The 17,980-nt window shown below is 46.3% G+C and overlaps 1 protein-coding gene across 1 annotated transcript in view; it reads right to left on the bottom strand.

The window, feature by feature from the left end:
• T265_08098 (hypothetical protein) overlaps window positions 1–17,980 on the bottom strand; it is a gene marked incomplete at both ends in the record, with an annotated part of 28,719 nt that overhangs the window by 6,414 nt on the left and 4,325 nt on the right. Inside the window, 3 exons of the mRNA XM_009173805.1 lie at window positions 1,353–1,428; window positions 2,499–2,569; window positions 5,657–5,774. Coding sequence (XP_009172069.1) covers window positions 1,353–1,428; window positions 2,499–2,569; window positions 5,657–5,774 — 265 coding nt within the window. The remainder of the gene's footprint in view (window positions 1–1,352; window positions 1,429–2,498; window positions 2,570–5,656; window positions 5,775–17,980) is intronic.

Here is a 17,980-nt window from a genome sequence, read left to right as displayed (position 1 = left end):
GTTACTACCAGAATGAGTGCCCTCCTGACTACAACAAACCATGAGTGATAATTTCACAGGAAATTGGCCCCACATTTGATAGACAGCAGCCAATTAGTGCTCCCTCCTTCAACAAGAGCTAACGGTAAAAAGAAACTGTGATCCCCCAAGGGCCACCCCACTGAAGTGAAGAGGTCTTGCCAGTTCTTTCAAGAGAAGCTGCAGAAAGCAGGAGAACGGACTTTTATCGCTCTTGCATAGAAGTTGCTAAGACCAACTATCAGAGGGAGTTCTGCACTCGAACCGGCTAACCACACACAAGTGGATGCGACGAAAATAAACTAAACTCGCACTTGGCAGGTTGAACCACCGGCTGGTGAGATCCATCGGGCATAAACGGGAGCTCTGATTGATCAATTCAGTTGACTCAACAGCCGGCTATATCGCTGTGTCCGTTTCGTGATAGCTGCTGATGCCATCTGGATTGTCGAACTGTTAACCATGGCTTGCATGTACAAAACTCCCAACTGGCTTTGGGTGTGAATACAGTCCATGCGCCTATAGTTGTTCTTTTACTGGAAACGAGCTCAGGGTCGTCATACCGATAATTGAGCTAAGGTATAACGCCTATCTAACCAAAATACAAAAGATGACCATGGTACGCTACACATAAGGTTGCTGGAGACTATAGGACAGCCCACGACCTATTTCCCTCTTCTTGGGATTCATTAGGCAATCGCAGTCCCCGAATTTCCTTCAACCATGTGTTTTGCATGAACACAAATTGAACAGATTTCGACAAACGCTTCCACTTGGACATGAACTTGGGTTTGGCAGGAGACTCAACCGAATCCATGGTAGGAGATCAACCGAATCCATCTGAATCTCTCGTTTATGGTGGTACGGTTCAACTGACCCTCACCAGACCGCTTAATGTTGCAGTTGGTGCGATATTTGGGATACCGCAATACATTGTCTAAACGTTACACACCACCCATAAGTGCACAATAAATACACCATAACCAATCAACTAAGATCCGTCTACAGATATGCATTGAGGAATCGTTCTAGGCAGATAAAAAAAAGTGCATATTATTGTCCCACTTGGAACCAATCGTGTGTAATTAGTGGAACGGAGAAGGGAACAACCAAAGGGAGATTGCTCTTTTACAGAGCCAGTCTGGACGACCTTAGATGGTGTCCAAAGCACGGAGAGAAAATTGCATCAAGTTGCCTGCACATCCTCCACTAGCCTTTGTGTGCAAAGTTCGGCTGGGACACGAGAACGATGGTTTGGTAGACTGAAAAGCCAGCGGATGATAACTGAGATGGAGTTTATCAAAAGAAGAAGGAAAACAAGAACAGATACGCACCTCTTCTTGCTTGATTTCCAATGCCTTCAGTGATCCAGTGAGCTGCTTCAAAGTTGCTTCCATTTCCTTGATTCGGCTACGTTAGGAAGGAAAGAAGGATCGGGAGGGAAGGGGGCGTTTGCAACTGTATCTCTAAGACCGAAATTCACTTTGTGTGCAATAGAAACGTGCTTCAGAAACGGGCCTTTGAAATTCATTTTAAAGAATATATCCTCAGAAATGTCACCAATGAACGGTCTACTCAAAAGGGGGTCTCCATGTTGAAGTTTTTGGTGATTCTCATGCCTTCACCCTAACACGAAGGCCTAAGACGCGTGCAGGCGCATTACGTTATGACAACTCGAGCCCGTTCTTGGTTGACTGGTATTCACCCAAGAAGCAGACTTAACTTTTTAGTGCCGTCACTAGGTACCTCTATAGAGTAAAATCTGTCGCAAATCAAACGGTCTCCGTCTCCCAAGCAGGAGTCGGGTTGTGATGGGGTTATTGCAGTTAAATCTACTATGCAGTCGTCTACACCAGGAGAGGCAATTATGATTACTCTTGGAAGGGCTCTAGAATGCAAAAGAAGCCTTGGGGGACCAGGTTTCAAATAACCGGTTATTTGAAATACACTTATCGTTTGATACAAGTGAGTGGGTTCGGTGTGAACGGATCATCACCCTGAGCAAGCATACCACTGTTAATCAGCCGGTGCACCCGAGACTCATCGACCACTGCGTCAGACCAATATTACAGTGAAGTTCCAGAATGTCAATCTTAAAGTTGCTGCTATCGTAGGTTGTATTGCTCCACTTGCTTTGTGTGTGAGTTCATCATACTTGCGGAATACATTTGAAGATAAAGGAAACTACACTGTGTTCCACCTGTTCCGAATCGACTGTATGCTCCCTTTATTTGGTGTCACTGGTCGTTGTGTATTAACGATTGAGATGCTCATTTGCTACCATGGGACCTGTAGGAGGGCTATGAAGCAACAGGCAAGGGTAAAAGAAAGGACGATTGTTTGACATCTGCATCAGGTCGATGGTGAGAGAGTAAGAGTGCCTCGCCTTTTTGATTTTGTTGTGACACGGAACGAGACCATTTGGACAAAACGCAGAGCCCGGAAGGCAAACAAAAACAGTATCCTCATTCGGGACCTACTTTTCTGTCGCTGCAACCCTGGATTCCGCCACATGTAGGTTCTCCTCCGTAACAGTGAGAGTACGTTCGACCTAGGGTGTTGCGTTGAAGAGAAACGATCAAGGTGTAGTGTGACTAGAGTGAGAAAAACTGTACAAAAACAAAACATTAATCACGCATTACCACTTGACAAAAGCGGTGTCTCTGGAGACGTCCCTGAAAGCGGGATACTTTTACTTTGTATCATATGATTACATCACATCGAGCCACTGGATTTGCCTTACAGCAACACGGTTTTCTTTAGAAAGCTCATAAGGTATCTGTAGTTTAGTCTTGACTGCTTCCCTTAAAATAGGAGTTTTCGGATCGGATACCCACACTCTACACTTCCTGATTTCATAAGTTATAGGGATATTCGTTTGACTCTTGGAACATTGCTGTCAACGAGGCACAAGGAAACTGATCGCCTGTAGGATGAAAACGGTGCGTTGTGTATGATGATACTCTGGTATTTTATATTCTAACGGGCTCCTGTAGTGCGAGTGATACTTCTGGAGACCGTATGCTCTTCCGCAGTCCAACCAAACCGGTGTTCAAGCCAGGTGTCCATGGCGTCCAGATTCAGCAGTAACGTTTACGACATGCACTCCACAATCTAATTATGTCGTCTTGCGGATAACTTCCTCTGAGTACCATGCTTTAACAAGAAAATCTGGCTACTACACTAGAAACTCGATGAAGATGACCTCTGTGATTGCACACGGAATGACTAATCGGGAAAAAGTAGCGGGTCGTACCTGTTTGGCTACGTTGGTGGTGTGTTGAGATAAACTGGGCCCGACAAGAAGGTTGCTTAATCGGTGCGATTAGGAGTGTGTATTTGGTAGGACATCCATCTGTATGTACTAGGCTAGTGTAGTGTAGCATGTACTTGATGAACGAGTTCCGGAGTCCGCGCGATGGAAGAAAGCTACACGCCACTGGCCTCTCGTTTATACAAAAGTCTGGCGGCGAGTAGACAGTTGTGTACCAACAGCAGAATACTACAGCACAAGAGTATTGGCCTCCCGAAAAAAGCTGAAAGTGCCAACTCACAGCATCGTGTCAAGTCAGGTGGCTGACCTAAGAGTCACTGACACTTCTAGTAAAATTAGACTACGGACGGAGGTATGTGAACAGCTCTTGTTAAATTCACCACAAACAAAAGTCATCGAAGAATCCCTCCAACTGCCTGTCACCGGTTTCACAATAAGAGATGGAGCATGGGACTTCTTACTTGAAGCCATTCTTGATTGACCTGCGTGGCGTTCACCGGCTGGTGTGTTCATGATATACAATGAAAACCTTTAATGGTTTCGTGCCATCTCAAGCGCCTGAAATATCATTGCGGTTAACGGCTGTCAGTGAATTCCGGGCACTGTGCTTCGCCCCGTTGTCTAGTAACTTAAATTCGCGGCCACAGCGTCCGGGTAAAGCCTTTTGCGCAAACCTTCGACTGCAGCCGGGGCAGTATTGGGCATTCATTTATTTTCACCGAGTATATGTCTAGAAAACATATTTACAGGGCAGCCTAGTACAAGGCAGTAGGCCTGTGTACCATAAGATACAGAACAGCATAAGAACACAAGAAGAAAGTTCGGTTCCTGTTGATGAAACTTAACAATGATATCCAATCCGTATCATTTTCCTAAGCCAAAGCAGCCGTCTTCTCCGGGCCATTAATCGAACATTCGAGAAGATCCGGCAGAATTTAAGCCCATACAAGTTGCAAAAAGTCATTCATCAATCTTCTGCTCGGCGTTTCCAGTCGACTGCTGTGCCTGTGAATAGTGTTCATTTGGTCACTAGATGTTGAACTGACATCATATCGCCAGAGATAACGAAGACTTACACGTACGACTCTAGGTTTACCAATGCGCGTGCTTGTTTTTACTAGGAATATCTTTGTTGCTGAAGCAACTGCTGAACTAAGTTAACCACTCCATTACTTCGGGTGTGAGGACGGATGTGTGAACTGGACAGAAAATTATGGACCTCGGAGTGAAGCTCTTGGAAGTTCAGTGTCATGATATGTTGAAACATCGTCCATAACGAGGTTAAACGGAAACAGGTACATCAAGAAGCCCGATACAGAACCCTAATACACAGAAAGACAAAACCACTCTGTAGGCCTGCACGTGTGTCACAAAGTGGACGAGCACGTTTTCATGATAGCAAGCAAACAGTCTCGAAGGATAGTGCTGTCAAAGGATTCTAAAGCAATTGTGATATTCGGGAAGACCAAGGGAATTCCCGTCACATTACGCAACGTAATATGGCATTCATACATCCCAGACCCGATCGAGAACCAGCTTGTTCCTCAAGGATAGTGTGTTCGCACTAGGAGCATCGTCCTCTTAGGATGTCTGTTGCCGGAAATCTAGAAACATTTACTAGGCTCACATCATCGTAGTTACATCAACCTTAACGATGATCCTTTTCGTGACTATTGGTGATGGTGTCAGCGATCCATTCAACAGGTTTTCCTTCAGGGGTCTAAATGGCTTTAAGCCAAGCGGTGTGGTGCGTAGTTAGTGCCGGGGCCGCCATCTTTAAATAATGCGGATAATGGTTCGTTCGGACCTGCTACCTTGTGCCTTTTGCGGTCAGCTAATTCTGTTAGCACATCGCTACCTATGTCGCGGCCCCTGGGAAACTGAGGCTTATATGCGGTGAGGTAGAGCCAGTTGAGCTGTTGTTTGAAGTGGTCTGGCCAACGTACGATGAGCTTCGGTGGGTTGGTTATCAGTCTACCTGACTGAGCATTGTGTACCGACCTCCATGGTATGTCTTCTCGGAAAGACAATGAAGCACACAATCAACGAACGACTTGAGAGTGGAACGTGAAAGCACACCGCTCGGTAAGACTTGGCTCCTCAGCTGAGGTAAAGGATGATGATCGGTTGCTGCTCGCGGGTAGCTCGAAACCACACTCAATAGCGTATTCGCGAAAACGTACTGATTCAGTTACTTTGGACCACGTTTTGTTCAACTTATCCGTCATCTGTAGGCCTTTTTGCGCTTTTGTCGTTTGGTGTCAAACACCATATATGCGGAGTTTTTTCGTTGCAAGCTGTTCGCGGTGCAGCAGAAGCAGGAGTCGGAAAACTGCGGTACGCGACACATCAGTAATGACTCACTTCCTTATACTTTCGATCGGCCTCTTCTGCGGCAAAGTTGGCATCACTAGCTGTTTTTTCAAGCTCTTCTATGTTCTTGTCGTAAGTGTATAGTCGGTTTTCGATGCCGCGCCAGTGACTTTAGGGGGCGAAAAAGAGACAAGACAGATTCCAGAGTAGAGTTTTGATGCCAAATTGTTAGAAATATGAGACGGACGGTCTTTTTTAAAGCAGCAATCATGGCAAAAACGAAATAACTGAAACACTGGTGACCAGGAGGGAAAATGGAAGAAGTGATACCAAGAAAAAAGCACCCGAACTTGGAAGATCCACGGAGCCTTACCAAAAAACGTTATCCATACGGTAATAAATATTACTAACTGACACTCATCTTTCCTATGAGGCTAGTCAGCATCATCAGCCCTACACCGTACATTTCTTATAGGTTTGCCCATCGACGATCCACCAACTGATGGACGGTTAGAAATCGAAGGAATGTTCATTACACTAAGTAACTTTGAGGAAGAACACCAACGAGACCTATGGGGGTTTCAGTAATCAGAAACACTCGCCGTGTAACCCGAGTTGTTCAGTGTATTCTTCACTCTTTCGTCAGGTCGTTCGGTCGGCTTGGTTCCCCGGAACGAATTCAGCAGGGATATCCGCACGAATCAAGCCAGAAAATCCGGCTGATGAACTGTCTCACGCATAGCCACGCCATATGTATAACGACTCGTCCACAAAATTTACCGCAATGGTGATCCCTCTCGTGAGATATTCCACTACAGGATTTAGTTATCTTGACTAATATTAAGTATAAAACACCCATACACATACTCCGAATTGATTGTAGCACTAACAGATCATTTCGAAATTTCGTGAATTCCGCCTTGACCGCTCCACATAGATTTTACTCGCCCAGACGAATTAAGTGCGAACACTTACACGCACTGAACGTCGCTGCAATGGTGACACTTAGGTCAGTTAAATCCACTTCGTTTTATTAATGACTTTTTAGTACCCACAGCCCTCCATACCGGACTTGTGGACGAGCACGCCGCATATTTCAACGTCGCATTGCACACAGTACGTTCGAATGATGGCGCCAAGTAGTATCTCACATGGTCGAATAGAAGTTCTACATCAGCCCTTCGGCCGCCCTCAGCTTCATGTGAAAAATCGAAATGGATGTAATATTTGTCTAGTTTGGTAGGATATGCAGTATAGTGAACTCAGTGCACCCGATTTCAGCTGGATATCGACCAAGCAAAATTAATCCGTGTGTGTTCGGGTTGCCGAGGCGAGACGCGCAGGGTTAACTACAAAAACACCCAGCAGCGCACAGGCAATCTCTTATCCCTTAACCTGATTAGTCAGACGATATTGTCTAGTACGGGGATGTAGGCATAACGAACGAACCATGTTATCATGATCAGGTAAGCAAGCGGAAGGAATGGACGCAGCCAAAGATCCTCCTCTCCACAGGGGTAAACGGACCAAATCATAATAAGGAAGAAATATGGGGAGGAAAACATCATCGACAGTAATCGGGACAAAATAGGAAGAGCTTATGCAGGAAGAGTAACGTCACCGAAGGGACGGAGAGAACAAATTCAGCGAGAGAGGAATGGAATCTAGGAACAAAGGCAAACCAGAGGCGTAGATGACCGCGCAGATACTATACATTGGAGTCTGCCTAGCCTATTCTTCTATGAACTACCCAGTGTCAGAGACCATAAAGACCTCTGCAATAATATCCAGAGACTTGGAACACCATAATGCTCTAGCAAAACATCCCGAAGCACAACCAGAGGGAAAAAAGCAAAGATCCCCCTCGGGCGTACCCTCTTAGAATGGCTCTACCGAGACGATCTTTGAGGGACTGATCGAGAAATTCGATCACAGCGTTTCAGTCAGGTAGGGCTATTAAGGAGAACAAACCCAGACCTAGACGGTACGTGTTGTGGCCGTCGTAAATTGACCACGAAAAAGCATCGGTTCGCTACCGTAAACTTTAATTTTTTTAACAAAACCACTACGTCTACAAACACTCTTACTGGATGCTGTCCCAAATCTTGCATTAGTTGTTCTAAATTGCCCAAGTGTAATTGTTTGGGTACTTGACCGGTTTGTTAGTAGCTTGTCAGCCAGGCGTTGTTTTGTTAAAATGCTTCGATCGTCTGTTTCAAACGCTGACTAAAAACAAATGAATAATTTGCGTTTGAATTCAACTATACACTGGAAATACTGAGATTATTGGTGAGTAGGCTTCGGATCAGATTCTGACAGTTATTACCTAATTTTGATGTCTTGTAATTTGCTGCAGAGTCTGCATCGCCTCCTACTCATATAGTACGATGCTACAATTAGTAACATGGTAGACAAACAAATTAACATGGAAAGGGGCAAATTCGGATAGACACCAGCCAAACGTGAGAACAATATCAATAAATTTAGAGACAGAGCGTATTTCGATAGAGAAACACTGTCAAAAACTCGAGACCTTTATGCGAGAAGAGACGTAAGAACTGACCTGTAACAAAAAATAAGGGTTCCGCGGTTGTAAACAGCCAAACACAAATACTGATAACACACGGTAAGTTGATTCGAGCCAAAAGGGCGGCCAGAAATCCTAAAAAAAACTCCACGAATACGTTCGCCCCATACCATACTAAGGAGGTAAGGTTAGGAAAACCGATCATGAGGAATTAAAGGATTATTACCACGTACCAGAGGAACCTTTATGATGATATATATATATATATATATATTATATGGCTATTCAGTTCGCATGTGTTTCTGAAACACCCTGTATGTTCTACACAGTCCTAATAGTGATGATGAGATCCCTGGACAGCTTACTGTCACATTTATTAGCCTTCGCCTACAAGATAACCCGAATTCCCGGAATTTCTATCAGTCTTGTTTCGTACATGAACAACGAAATATGTGTACTTTGCAATCGAAACTCTGGAAATCAGCTTATATTCCTCCATAATTTTTGTGACCTTCTACAACTGAATCAGCGGTACCAAGACCACCTCGTGTTTTATATGGAGCGATATTCGAGTTGTTGAAGCTGTTTCTCATGAGGTTCTAAATGCTACTGTCACTAAAAAATCAGGTGGTCCTTTTAAAGCATGCCGAGCTGAGAAATATCATAAACGGAAGATTCAGGTGAATCTCCCATCAAAAACCAATCGAGTTTTACAAAAGCTATTCTGCCATTTTGTAGACATATATAGCTCGAATTCGGGAACTTCGCAGTTATAATACCCCACAAACTGACATTTGTTATTCTTTTTCCTAGATTTTCCGTTTATTTGACCTAACCGAGCGACAAAGGATTAAGTATTGATTGTCGGGAAAAAGTACGAGGAGTAAAAGCAGTTGAATCCGGCAAAACCAACTGACCCAAACAACATGTACCGATTTGTGATAAAATCAATTACTGAGCTTTGGTGTCATCGGTCGCTGGACTCTATAGGCTATCTTCGGTGACTGGATTCTGATACGGTGGTACTCATACAAGGCGATTGAGAATCTAAACTCTCTATGAACTATTGACCCGTATGCCTGAAGAACTCCAATGAATACCGAGACGGAAATTTTTCGAGTCTTATAGAGCGTAATCTGCCGATTCTCGCCTAGCAAGAATTAGCCTAAAATAGGAACTGCTTCACAAGTCTACCAGCGCGTGACAGTATCATGGGAAAAACGAAAGGCTCTCATGGAGCCGTCCAAGGCGTCTAGGTAATTCTTCCCCCGGTCAATAAAACAGCTCATAATTGACTGGCTTTTATAAACAACAATCAGACTTTGTGACTCATCTTCAACATTAATAGTGCTTGACCTTCTTGTGAATAGTGGAAAGAAGACGGAAGGGAAGGAACTTACTGCGAAGAAGCCCTATGCCTCAACGAAAACGATGCTATACCTCGGGACTGTATTAAATAAACACATCTGAGCATCCTGTAAAAGTACGACTAGCGGGACTGCTCAGCGTCCTTCGCGAACATCAACCGACGTAAATTCAGTGCACGACAGGTGAACTTTTACTAGGTAGTTCGGTTAGAAAATGAGAGTGTGCGCGTCACTGGGATCAGTTGCGCGCCATTTACTACACGATTTCCAGCCACGTGCAGGCACCACCACGTGAGTTCCAGCCAGGAAGGCGCAAAGATCACATGGCACTCAGTTGTCTGTGTTCAGACCACACGGTCGTTCCAGTAGTGTAGACAAGTATTGGTAGAAGTTACTTATCAATTCCACTAGAATTCAACTTAGGTCGTAAGCTGACTTGGAATGAAACTCTTGGATGGTCATAAAACAGCTGAACTATCCTTGTCTGAGAGAGCATGTCCAAACGACTGGAGCTCCAAGAGATGTAGACAGACATCAGCCACTATTCGAAGAGCTGGCGATGGCAGGTGCTCTAGATACAGGACGTGGAACACATCAAGAAAGTGTGGATGTCCTAAAACAAGCATTACGACGCAAACAACAGCGAGTAATGGTCAGGATGGTGGAGGTTATCAGGCATTCCAGTGCAGCTCCAGCGGGCGTTAAGTTAGCGAACATGTGGAGGGCGACTCTATATAAGCCGAAGTGACACGCTGCTGTATGCGGAGTGATTAAAGGAAGCGGTAAAAATTCCAATTCAACCAAAATTCACGTAACCCCTCCCCCCTGCCCAACAGTCTACACAGAGACCAACCGCACTTAAAGGTTGCCTTGAAGTGATGGCCGGAATGCAGCATCGCAATGATTTCATGAGCCACTTTTTCGAGCTTGAATCCACAACGTGCAACAATGCCAGGAAGGTCCAAGGGGAGCAGTTAGACCAAAAGCAGGGAGACCTGTATTATGCGATTTGCAGGTACAGTCGTACTGCCCCCTGCAATAAGAGCGCAAGGACAGGAAGATGCATCTTTCATGTGGCCAGCATTTTTATATTTATAGAAGCAACGACACTATCTTCCCCTACGGAACGACAAATTATTAAGTCAGCCCTGAAAACTGCACATTCCGGCCGCCTAATGGTTGACCGTGACCGCAGTCGAATGAACCAATACAGAAGAAATAAAGTCAAAACCTACTCAGAGCCTGATGGGGCTTCAAACGCATCTGATATGCGCATTAGCATTAGAGGCGAGGCAAGTATGCTGTATTCCCTAAGCCCTCGAGTTACACTAGCCGTCAGGAGTAAGCCGGGTCAGACTGTCATTGACGCCGAAGAAAAACTTTCAAGAAAACCATACCACTCGTTTCCTTGGCGAGTCACGTATTTGGATCAGAGGCTAGGGGCATGACCCCAAGCGAAGCATTTTCTCTACCCTCTATATTGTCAACAGGTGCATGAGTCAAAGATTCAAGTTGAGGTGCTCAATGTAAACCCTTTTCCTTGGCATGGGCGACCGAAAAGTGCCACTTGCCCTCACAGTTTCTTGTTCCAACCCCCTCGCAACTTACAAACAAAAGTTCCCGGATTATCTGTCAGTCATCTGTTCGATGTGCCTACTACAAACAGCTGCCCAATAAACGGAATAACGGTTTACCAAATTCACGGAGTGTAATCTACATGGCAGCCTTAAGGACTGTCCTGTGTAAAACTGGCAAAAAGGCACTGGTTTCCAAAGTATTCTGAGAGTTGGAGTATGCTGTGTCCCCGAAACACATACGGGACTCAGGTGGTTACAAGACTGAAAGAGCCCAAACAAACGCACCTGTTTCGTAATTTACTCTCTGGCTATCTGGTGATCCAGGAGCGACAACTCGTCGAATGTGCCGTGAGATTGTAAGTCAGTATAAAGACTGGACGCGCTTTGCTGCAGTGGATTCCAGTGAAAACACTTTTGCGCCGTTCGGTAGTCCGGCTCAATCAATCTCAATGCAACTGCATAAAAACCGGTGTTTGCAGTGCTGCTTGGGACTGAAGTTTTGATGCTGAAGATATTTTTATTGAGATTCATCAAGGATCATTGATCAAACAAGGAACAGTGTAAGTCATACTATTTTGGAAGCAGGGGGACTGGTCTAACCCGGAGACGCAGGAAGTAGGGAATTACTGTCTCACATGTAAAACGGCTGTGCACAACAGGTGTCTTTTGAGGAGCCCCCGACTTTGGTTTTGAAATTATTTCGACCCTTATGAATAGTGCGCCAGTGGTCACGGTCAACCGCTGGGCAAACGGAGTGTGCGGTTTTTAGGGTCCAACTTTTCTAACCTGTCCTTCCTCGGGGGATGGCAGCATCGCTGTTTTCATGTATACGGAGATGCTATCACCTTAAGGAAACGCAGAGAACGGTAAATTTACCTCCAGGCCACCTCTTAGTGCAATTTTTGTAGCACGAGGACTATCTGTTATTCGTCTGGCTGCAACCCATTGGTCTTCTGACATGTTTGAACCTTCACGAATTGAGTTTCAGCCAACATAATCCACAAGCTCATTGCAACACAGAAGCCCGACCACCACAAGGTGAGAGGCCTTAGGCCGACAGAGCGGTTTTTTTTTAATCCAGCCGGCCATCAAACTCCTTACGTCGTGGTCAAGGTGGCTGCCTCTTGAAACAACGTCCTGTTTCAAAATGGCTGGGCATTTTCTCTTTATAACTGAAAATGTGGCCGGGCAAGTGCCTCATGCAATTACGCGAGAACCTCATACTTCCTGTTTAGGAGGGTCCAGTGACTCCGACAGGCCGCTTAACCCGGAGGTCGGACGTAACGCTATCTTCTCGGTCACGCAGCTTGGCTATCGCAGCCACTCGGCTTGATTAAAAGTTCGTTTCCAGAGTACCAAAAAACTTAAATCATCTACCGTGCCCAGAAACTTGCGCTAACCTATGTTCGACGGAAGCTCCCAAGCTTCAGACCGGATTTTATGGCAGAGCAGGCTATGATGGGCATTCCATTATCTTCACGTCGTCAGCGAACGTGTAGTGTGTGCAGTTGTGTTTTGGATAAATTATCTATAAAAATTAAGGAAAGGAAGGCACAGGCACCGAACCTGGTGGCAGATGGCTGATTGTGTATCCAAGAGTGGAATTGACTGGCTCTGCCTCCATACTATTAGTAATCTGTGCATTCAGTTAAATAATCAAACATAGGATCCGGAAGTCTTTAGATACGAAAATGGCGGTCAGTAATTCACCAGGTGAAAAGCTTTAGAAAATCCAAAGTAGCAGTCCTCGACTTCTGGCCCGACCAATCTCTTGACAAGTTCCTACATAAGACAGCATATTGGGGGTACAGCTTGCGCTGATAAGCTGTTTACTAGTAAAACAAACAACCAATCTGCCAAATGTGTTTCTCTCCGGGATTTTCAAAAAACCAAAGTGGAAGTGGAAGGTCTGTAGTCTCAAGGGTATCACGAACGGAAGCGGTCATAAATAGGTATGATGGTGACTGTCTTCAAACTGCAAGATGAAGCTCTGATTAAGTGACAGCTAGGGGTAAAAATGCTAAATTCTGCAGAAGTTCAAACAGTTTAGCAAGAACAATGTCTCGTCAGCGTGTCCTGCCTCTGGTGAGTTTCTAACGCTGCTCATCGTCGTCAACAGCGACAACATAGATGCCAAGGGCCAGAAATCCGTAGCTTCCGGTAATTCCGTCCAGCTATAAAACCCTTACGGTACCTAGCATGTCACCCGAAAGAAGCAGGAGGGCTGTGGTGCTGCTAGGTTCTCTATGTCTAGACAGGAGGAGTGAAGATACCGAAATTTGGTTTAAACCACGGAAAGTAAGCCGGTCAGTAAGCTTTCACCTTAATTGATGGGCTTTCTCGAAATTAAAAGGAGTCAACCATAAAAAGTTCAGCACGCCAGTGGAACCAGTCACGTGCCATGTTCTATAGGGTCTCTAATAATGTGCAGAGGATCGCATGAAACCCAGCTCGGAAGGCGCGAAAAGTCCATAGCACTGAGTTTGACAGTAGCCGCCTTCGTTTCGCGTGGCCAAATCATGACCGAAAGGGGTTCGCAGGAGTGAATGTCATTAGGCCAAAATCGCTGGCCTCCATATTGCATTCCCTTGGTCTGTCACTGGTGCTCCATGCATCGCTATATAAAGTGCACGTCATAGTAGTGCCTATGAGCAAACCAGTGCTCAGCCCCGATGTCGCGCTTCCGTATAAGAATGACTTGTTTGAAAGCTTTGGGGATATGGTGTACCCGGACGAACGGCGACCACAGGCGAACATTAGATCAAAGAGTTATTTACTTTCTTCGATATATGCAGATCTATAATTTCACTAGTTTATAGCATGTGCTGCCAGTGTTTGACATAATCCAGACCTACTTTTGTTTTACGATTTATGTTTTGATGCACTATCCGTTTACGGATTGTACAGAGTGCTGTCTCGCACCACGGTTACACTTCACGCGCCGTGCATGCTGCGGTCATATCGCCAGCCGCAACGGGGTCGATCGTTAAGCCAGACCAGTAATATCTGGTCTCAAAGCCACTGTAAGTGTCACATCTGTCACTAGAAGTCTGTTACACGAAGATCTGGCACTGATATGCACTTAGCTGATTGTGGGCGTGGGAGTATGTCGTAGAAAGATTTCACATGAGTTGCTTTCAAAAGTCGTTGTAGCTTTCCGGATGAATCCTGAGCTATTGAGAGTCCTCAGCGCGCAACGGCCGTATAGTAGTATGGAGTACACCGCAGTATCGTATACTCGACCCTTGACGGATAAGTTGGTGTCATGTCTACAGGGGCGAGATGGCTCAAGTGGTTAGAGCGCGAATTTACTTACCGGAGGGCTCGTGGCTCGAACCCGACCTCTGCTTCTCGGCTTCCTCTGTCTAGGCTTGGGCAACCTGGCAGTATCCCAACCCCCGTGTTCCTCTGGATGACATGGCAGTTGGGCACCGAAAGGGTGTTACAGTTTTTTTACGCCTACCCCAAAGATGACACAGGTTCACAAAAACTGTTCTGGCCTTCCCAACCCGGATGGAAATATCGACTTCCGTGAGACCACCGAGATTGATACAGCTGCCCAGGTAAACAAATTTGTCTACTAACTCAATTGGTTCATCTGCAAGCACGAGGCTAGGGTTCGAGCCCACCTAGTCTTGCAGTAGCACTTCACACTCTGCAGGTGTGGAGCGCATGCCAAACGTGAGGCGAAATTAGTTAGATGATTTAATCTTGTTTGAATTACCACGGGGTGGGATCCAAGAAAAGCTAAGTCGTCTGCGTACTCGATATCTTTGAGCGGACGCCCAGGGAGCACTTCGACCCGACAGGCATTAGAGGCTGGTAGTGAGTCTTCCATGATCGTATCGATGACGAAGTTGAAGAGGAAAGGTGAGAGAGGACAGCCCTGTCCGACACAACTTAATAAGGTGAACTCAGGCGACAGCTCCTCACAGGCCATCACACGACCGCGGGAGTTGGCACACAGTGCCTTAAAGAGGGTCGATAATTTATGAAAGACACCTTTACTACAAGTTCCTGACGGTCCACAGAGTCAAAGGCAGCTTCCAGATCAAGAAACACAATCATTGTTGATTGCTGGGAGCAGTGCCGCTGTTCCACAATTGGTCGGAGGGTGAATATATGATCGATGCAACCTCGCAGGACGGAACCCAGCTTGGCCTTCACGGATGTCTCTTCCTGTGTTCACTCAACCTTCGAAGGATAAGGTCAGAGAGCACCTTCGATGCCACGGTGGTTTTCACATAACGTGTTCATACCCTTTTTGATGATAGAATTAACCGCCGACATGCCCCATTCTGCAGGCACCTTCTCTTCGTTCCGTATAGCACCAGTAAGCTTAGTCAGATGGATCGTCAGGGATTCTCCGCCTTCTTGAAGAGGGCTGAATACAGACCTGATGCCTTCTCACGTTTCGGCACAGATATTTCGTATTTTATTTCTTCTTCTGAAGGATAATCAACGTTTACCTTCCATTCGCCTGTATGCACTACATCTAAAAGCTGTGCTGCAGATGGCCAGCTGAACTGTTCTTCAAAGTGTTCGGCGCATCTTTACGAGTCAATTAATGAGCCATCTTTTTCACTTAACGCTTCACTGACCGTTGCTTTCCTAGGGCCAGTCGATCGTATCAGTTGATATAGTGCACGGCTGTTTCCCGTAGCAAAGGCCTTCTCCATTTCCCGAGCTTTTGATGTCCACCATAGCTCACGGTCTTTCCTTACACTCTTCAATATTTGGTGTTTGAGGGGTTTGCGTGCGCCGTCGTATTCGTTGCCTGATGATAAGGATTTCCGGGCATCGACCATGGATAGCGATATCGTCGACATCCAGTGGTCTTGTGGTCGAATCGGAGAGGTCGGACAGACAGCACTAAACGCCGCTTACATAGCCTCTTTCACATTTTGCAACGCTTCATCCACATGCTCACTGGCACAACAGCATTGGTTTGCTGTGGAATGTTGGGCTAGCTCAGATCGGCGTTGTTGACCTATCGTCGTTCTTCGAAGATAGCGAATTGGCATGCTTCTTGCTATTTTGAGAGGGCATGAACGTAAGCGAACTGTCAGGCGTGCACGCACCATGGCGTTATCGGAATCAAGTGGTGTACCCCAGAAGGAACGGGCTCTCCACCAGTGGCTGATGGCCACGTGGTCCAACTGGGTCCACGGTTGATTCGCAAATGGTGGCCGCCAGGTTACGCGATGAGAACGCTTATGTTGAAAGTTCGTACTCGCCAGAAACAGTTCATGGTCAACACACAACTGAACGAGCCTCTCTCCGTTGTCTGTGCGGCGAGCATCAACTCCGAATCGACCGCCCAAATGTGATTCCAAGAAGCTAAGACGGCCTTCTTGAGTATTCGCACCGCCTGCAAAGATCACAATGTCAATGCTTTTTACCTGACGAAATGAGCCCGGATGGCTCCCGATAGAAAGTATCCTTCTCAGAATCAGAACTGCAGTCCGTTGGGGCATAAGCTGACACTACAAACAGGCACCGCTTTTTATGCCGAGGCATTGAGCTTGACTGAACTGGATAACCGGACGGAGCAAAGACGACTGTTCACTGGGATCTAATCCAGCAAAGCGCGTTCAGCTCTGGGGCTGGGTGCAACTCCCACGCCATATATTCCACCAGTCATCGCTTCTGGGTCACCGGACACACGGAGGGAGAAATGTGAAAGGGCTGAGTTCATCTTTGACGTCCTGAGATGCATAACCACGCTTGGGTCTTGTATGCGTGTTCCGGAGACACAGCATGTCAACCTTAAGAGAGCATAAGGTCTCAGCATGCATTGCCTGTGTGCCAATTTTAGAGTACGGACGTTAAAAGCTCCCATATAGAAAGGATCTCGTGGATTTAGAAGTGTTATTTTGTTTATTGTCAGTAGGCAGCGGGGAGCATAAGACTCTTCGGTCAGATAACTGACTGTTAATTGACCCAGTGACACTTGCTTGTGCTTTGGGAGGGGGTTGGGGAGGGACATCGATGGACACCGAGCTGCGTGGACAAATGATACTTCCCGGTTGCCCAGGCTGATGAATAGGGTTTGATCGAGGTACCGCACCTTGAGCGCTTGACTCAAAAGTCCGACCCACAAGGCAGTGGGACGATGTGGGGCTATTGTTCGGGGACCCTACCCATGCCTTTGACCCAAAAGTCTGACCCACAAGGCAGCGGACAGTTGCGTTTACTTTGGGGACCCTGCTCGGTGCCTATGACTCAACAGTCTGGCCTGCAGCGGGTTGGCCTAACCCGAGGGCGCAGGGAATAAGGGATTACTCTCTCGTTCCTGATGCGGCTGCGCACAGCGGGTGCATTCTGAGCAGCACCAAACTCTTTGGCTTTAAAAGTATTTCGACCGTATTGAACGATGCACCAACGGTCACGGTCAACCGTTGGACGATCGTAGTGTGCGGCTTTTAGGGCTGACCTATTCTAACTCGTCATTCCTTGAGGGGAGTCAGCATCGCTGCTTCCATAAAAGTGGATATGTTGGGGAACACCTTACTGCCTTCACACTCCTGTCACAGAGGATAGTACGACTTTACCCCCAGATCACCTCGTAGCATGACTACTCGTGGTGCGTGGCAACCAGAGGGGGTTTTCCTGGATGTCCAAGATGCATTCGACTCGGTCGACCAGTCTGTTCTCCTTGAGACGCTTGCTGTTGGGGATATCAATACCCCCCCCCCAAAAAAAAACTATTTTTATGTGTGCAAGCTAAAGACGATGCTCAGTTCTGATCTGCTACCTACCCACTACGACCCAAAGGTGCCGATTGTTGTGGCAGCTGATGCCTCTAATTTTGGTGTCGGTGCCGTCATTCTACACGTCTTTCCAGACGGATCGGAGAGGGCCATTATGCATGCGTCGAAATCACTAACCCCAGCAGAACAGC

The sequence above is a fragment of the Opisthorchis viverrini genome, assembly GCF_000715545.1.
Source record: "Opisthorchis viverrini unplaced genomic scaffold opera_v5_202, whole genome shotgun sequence".
In the NCBI taxonomy this organism is placed as follows: domain Eukaryota; kingdom Metazoa; phylum Platyhelminthes; class Trematoda; order Opisthorchiida; family Opisthorchiidae; genus Opisthorchis; species Opisthorchis viverrini.
Note: the sequence above shows the minus strand (reverse complement) of the source record. Positions and strands in the feature narration are given on the sequence as shown.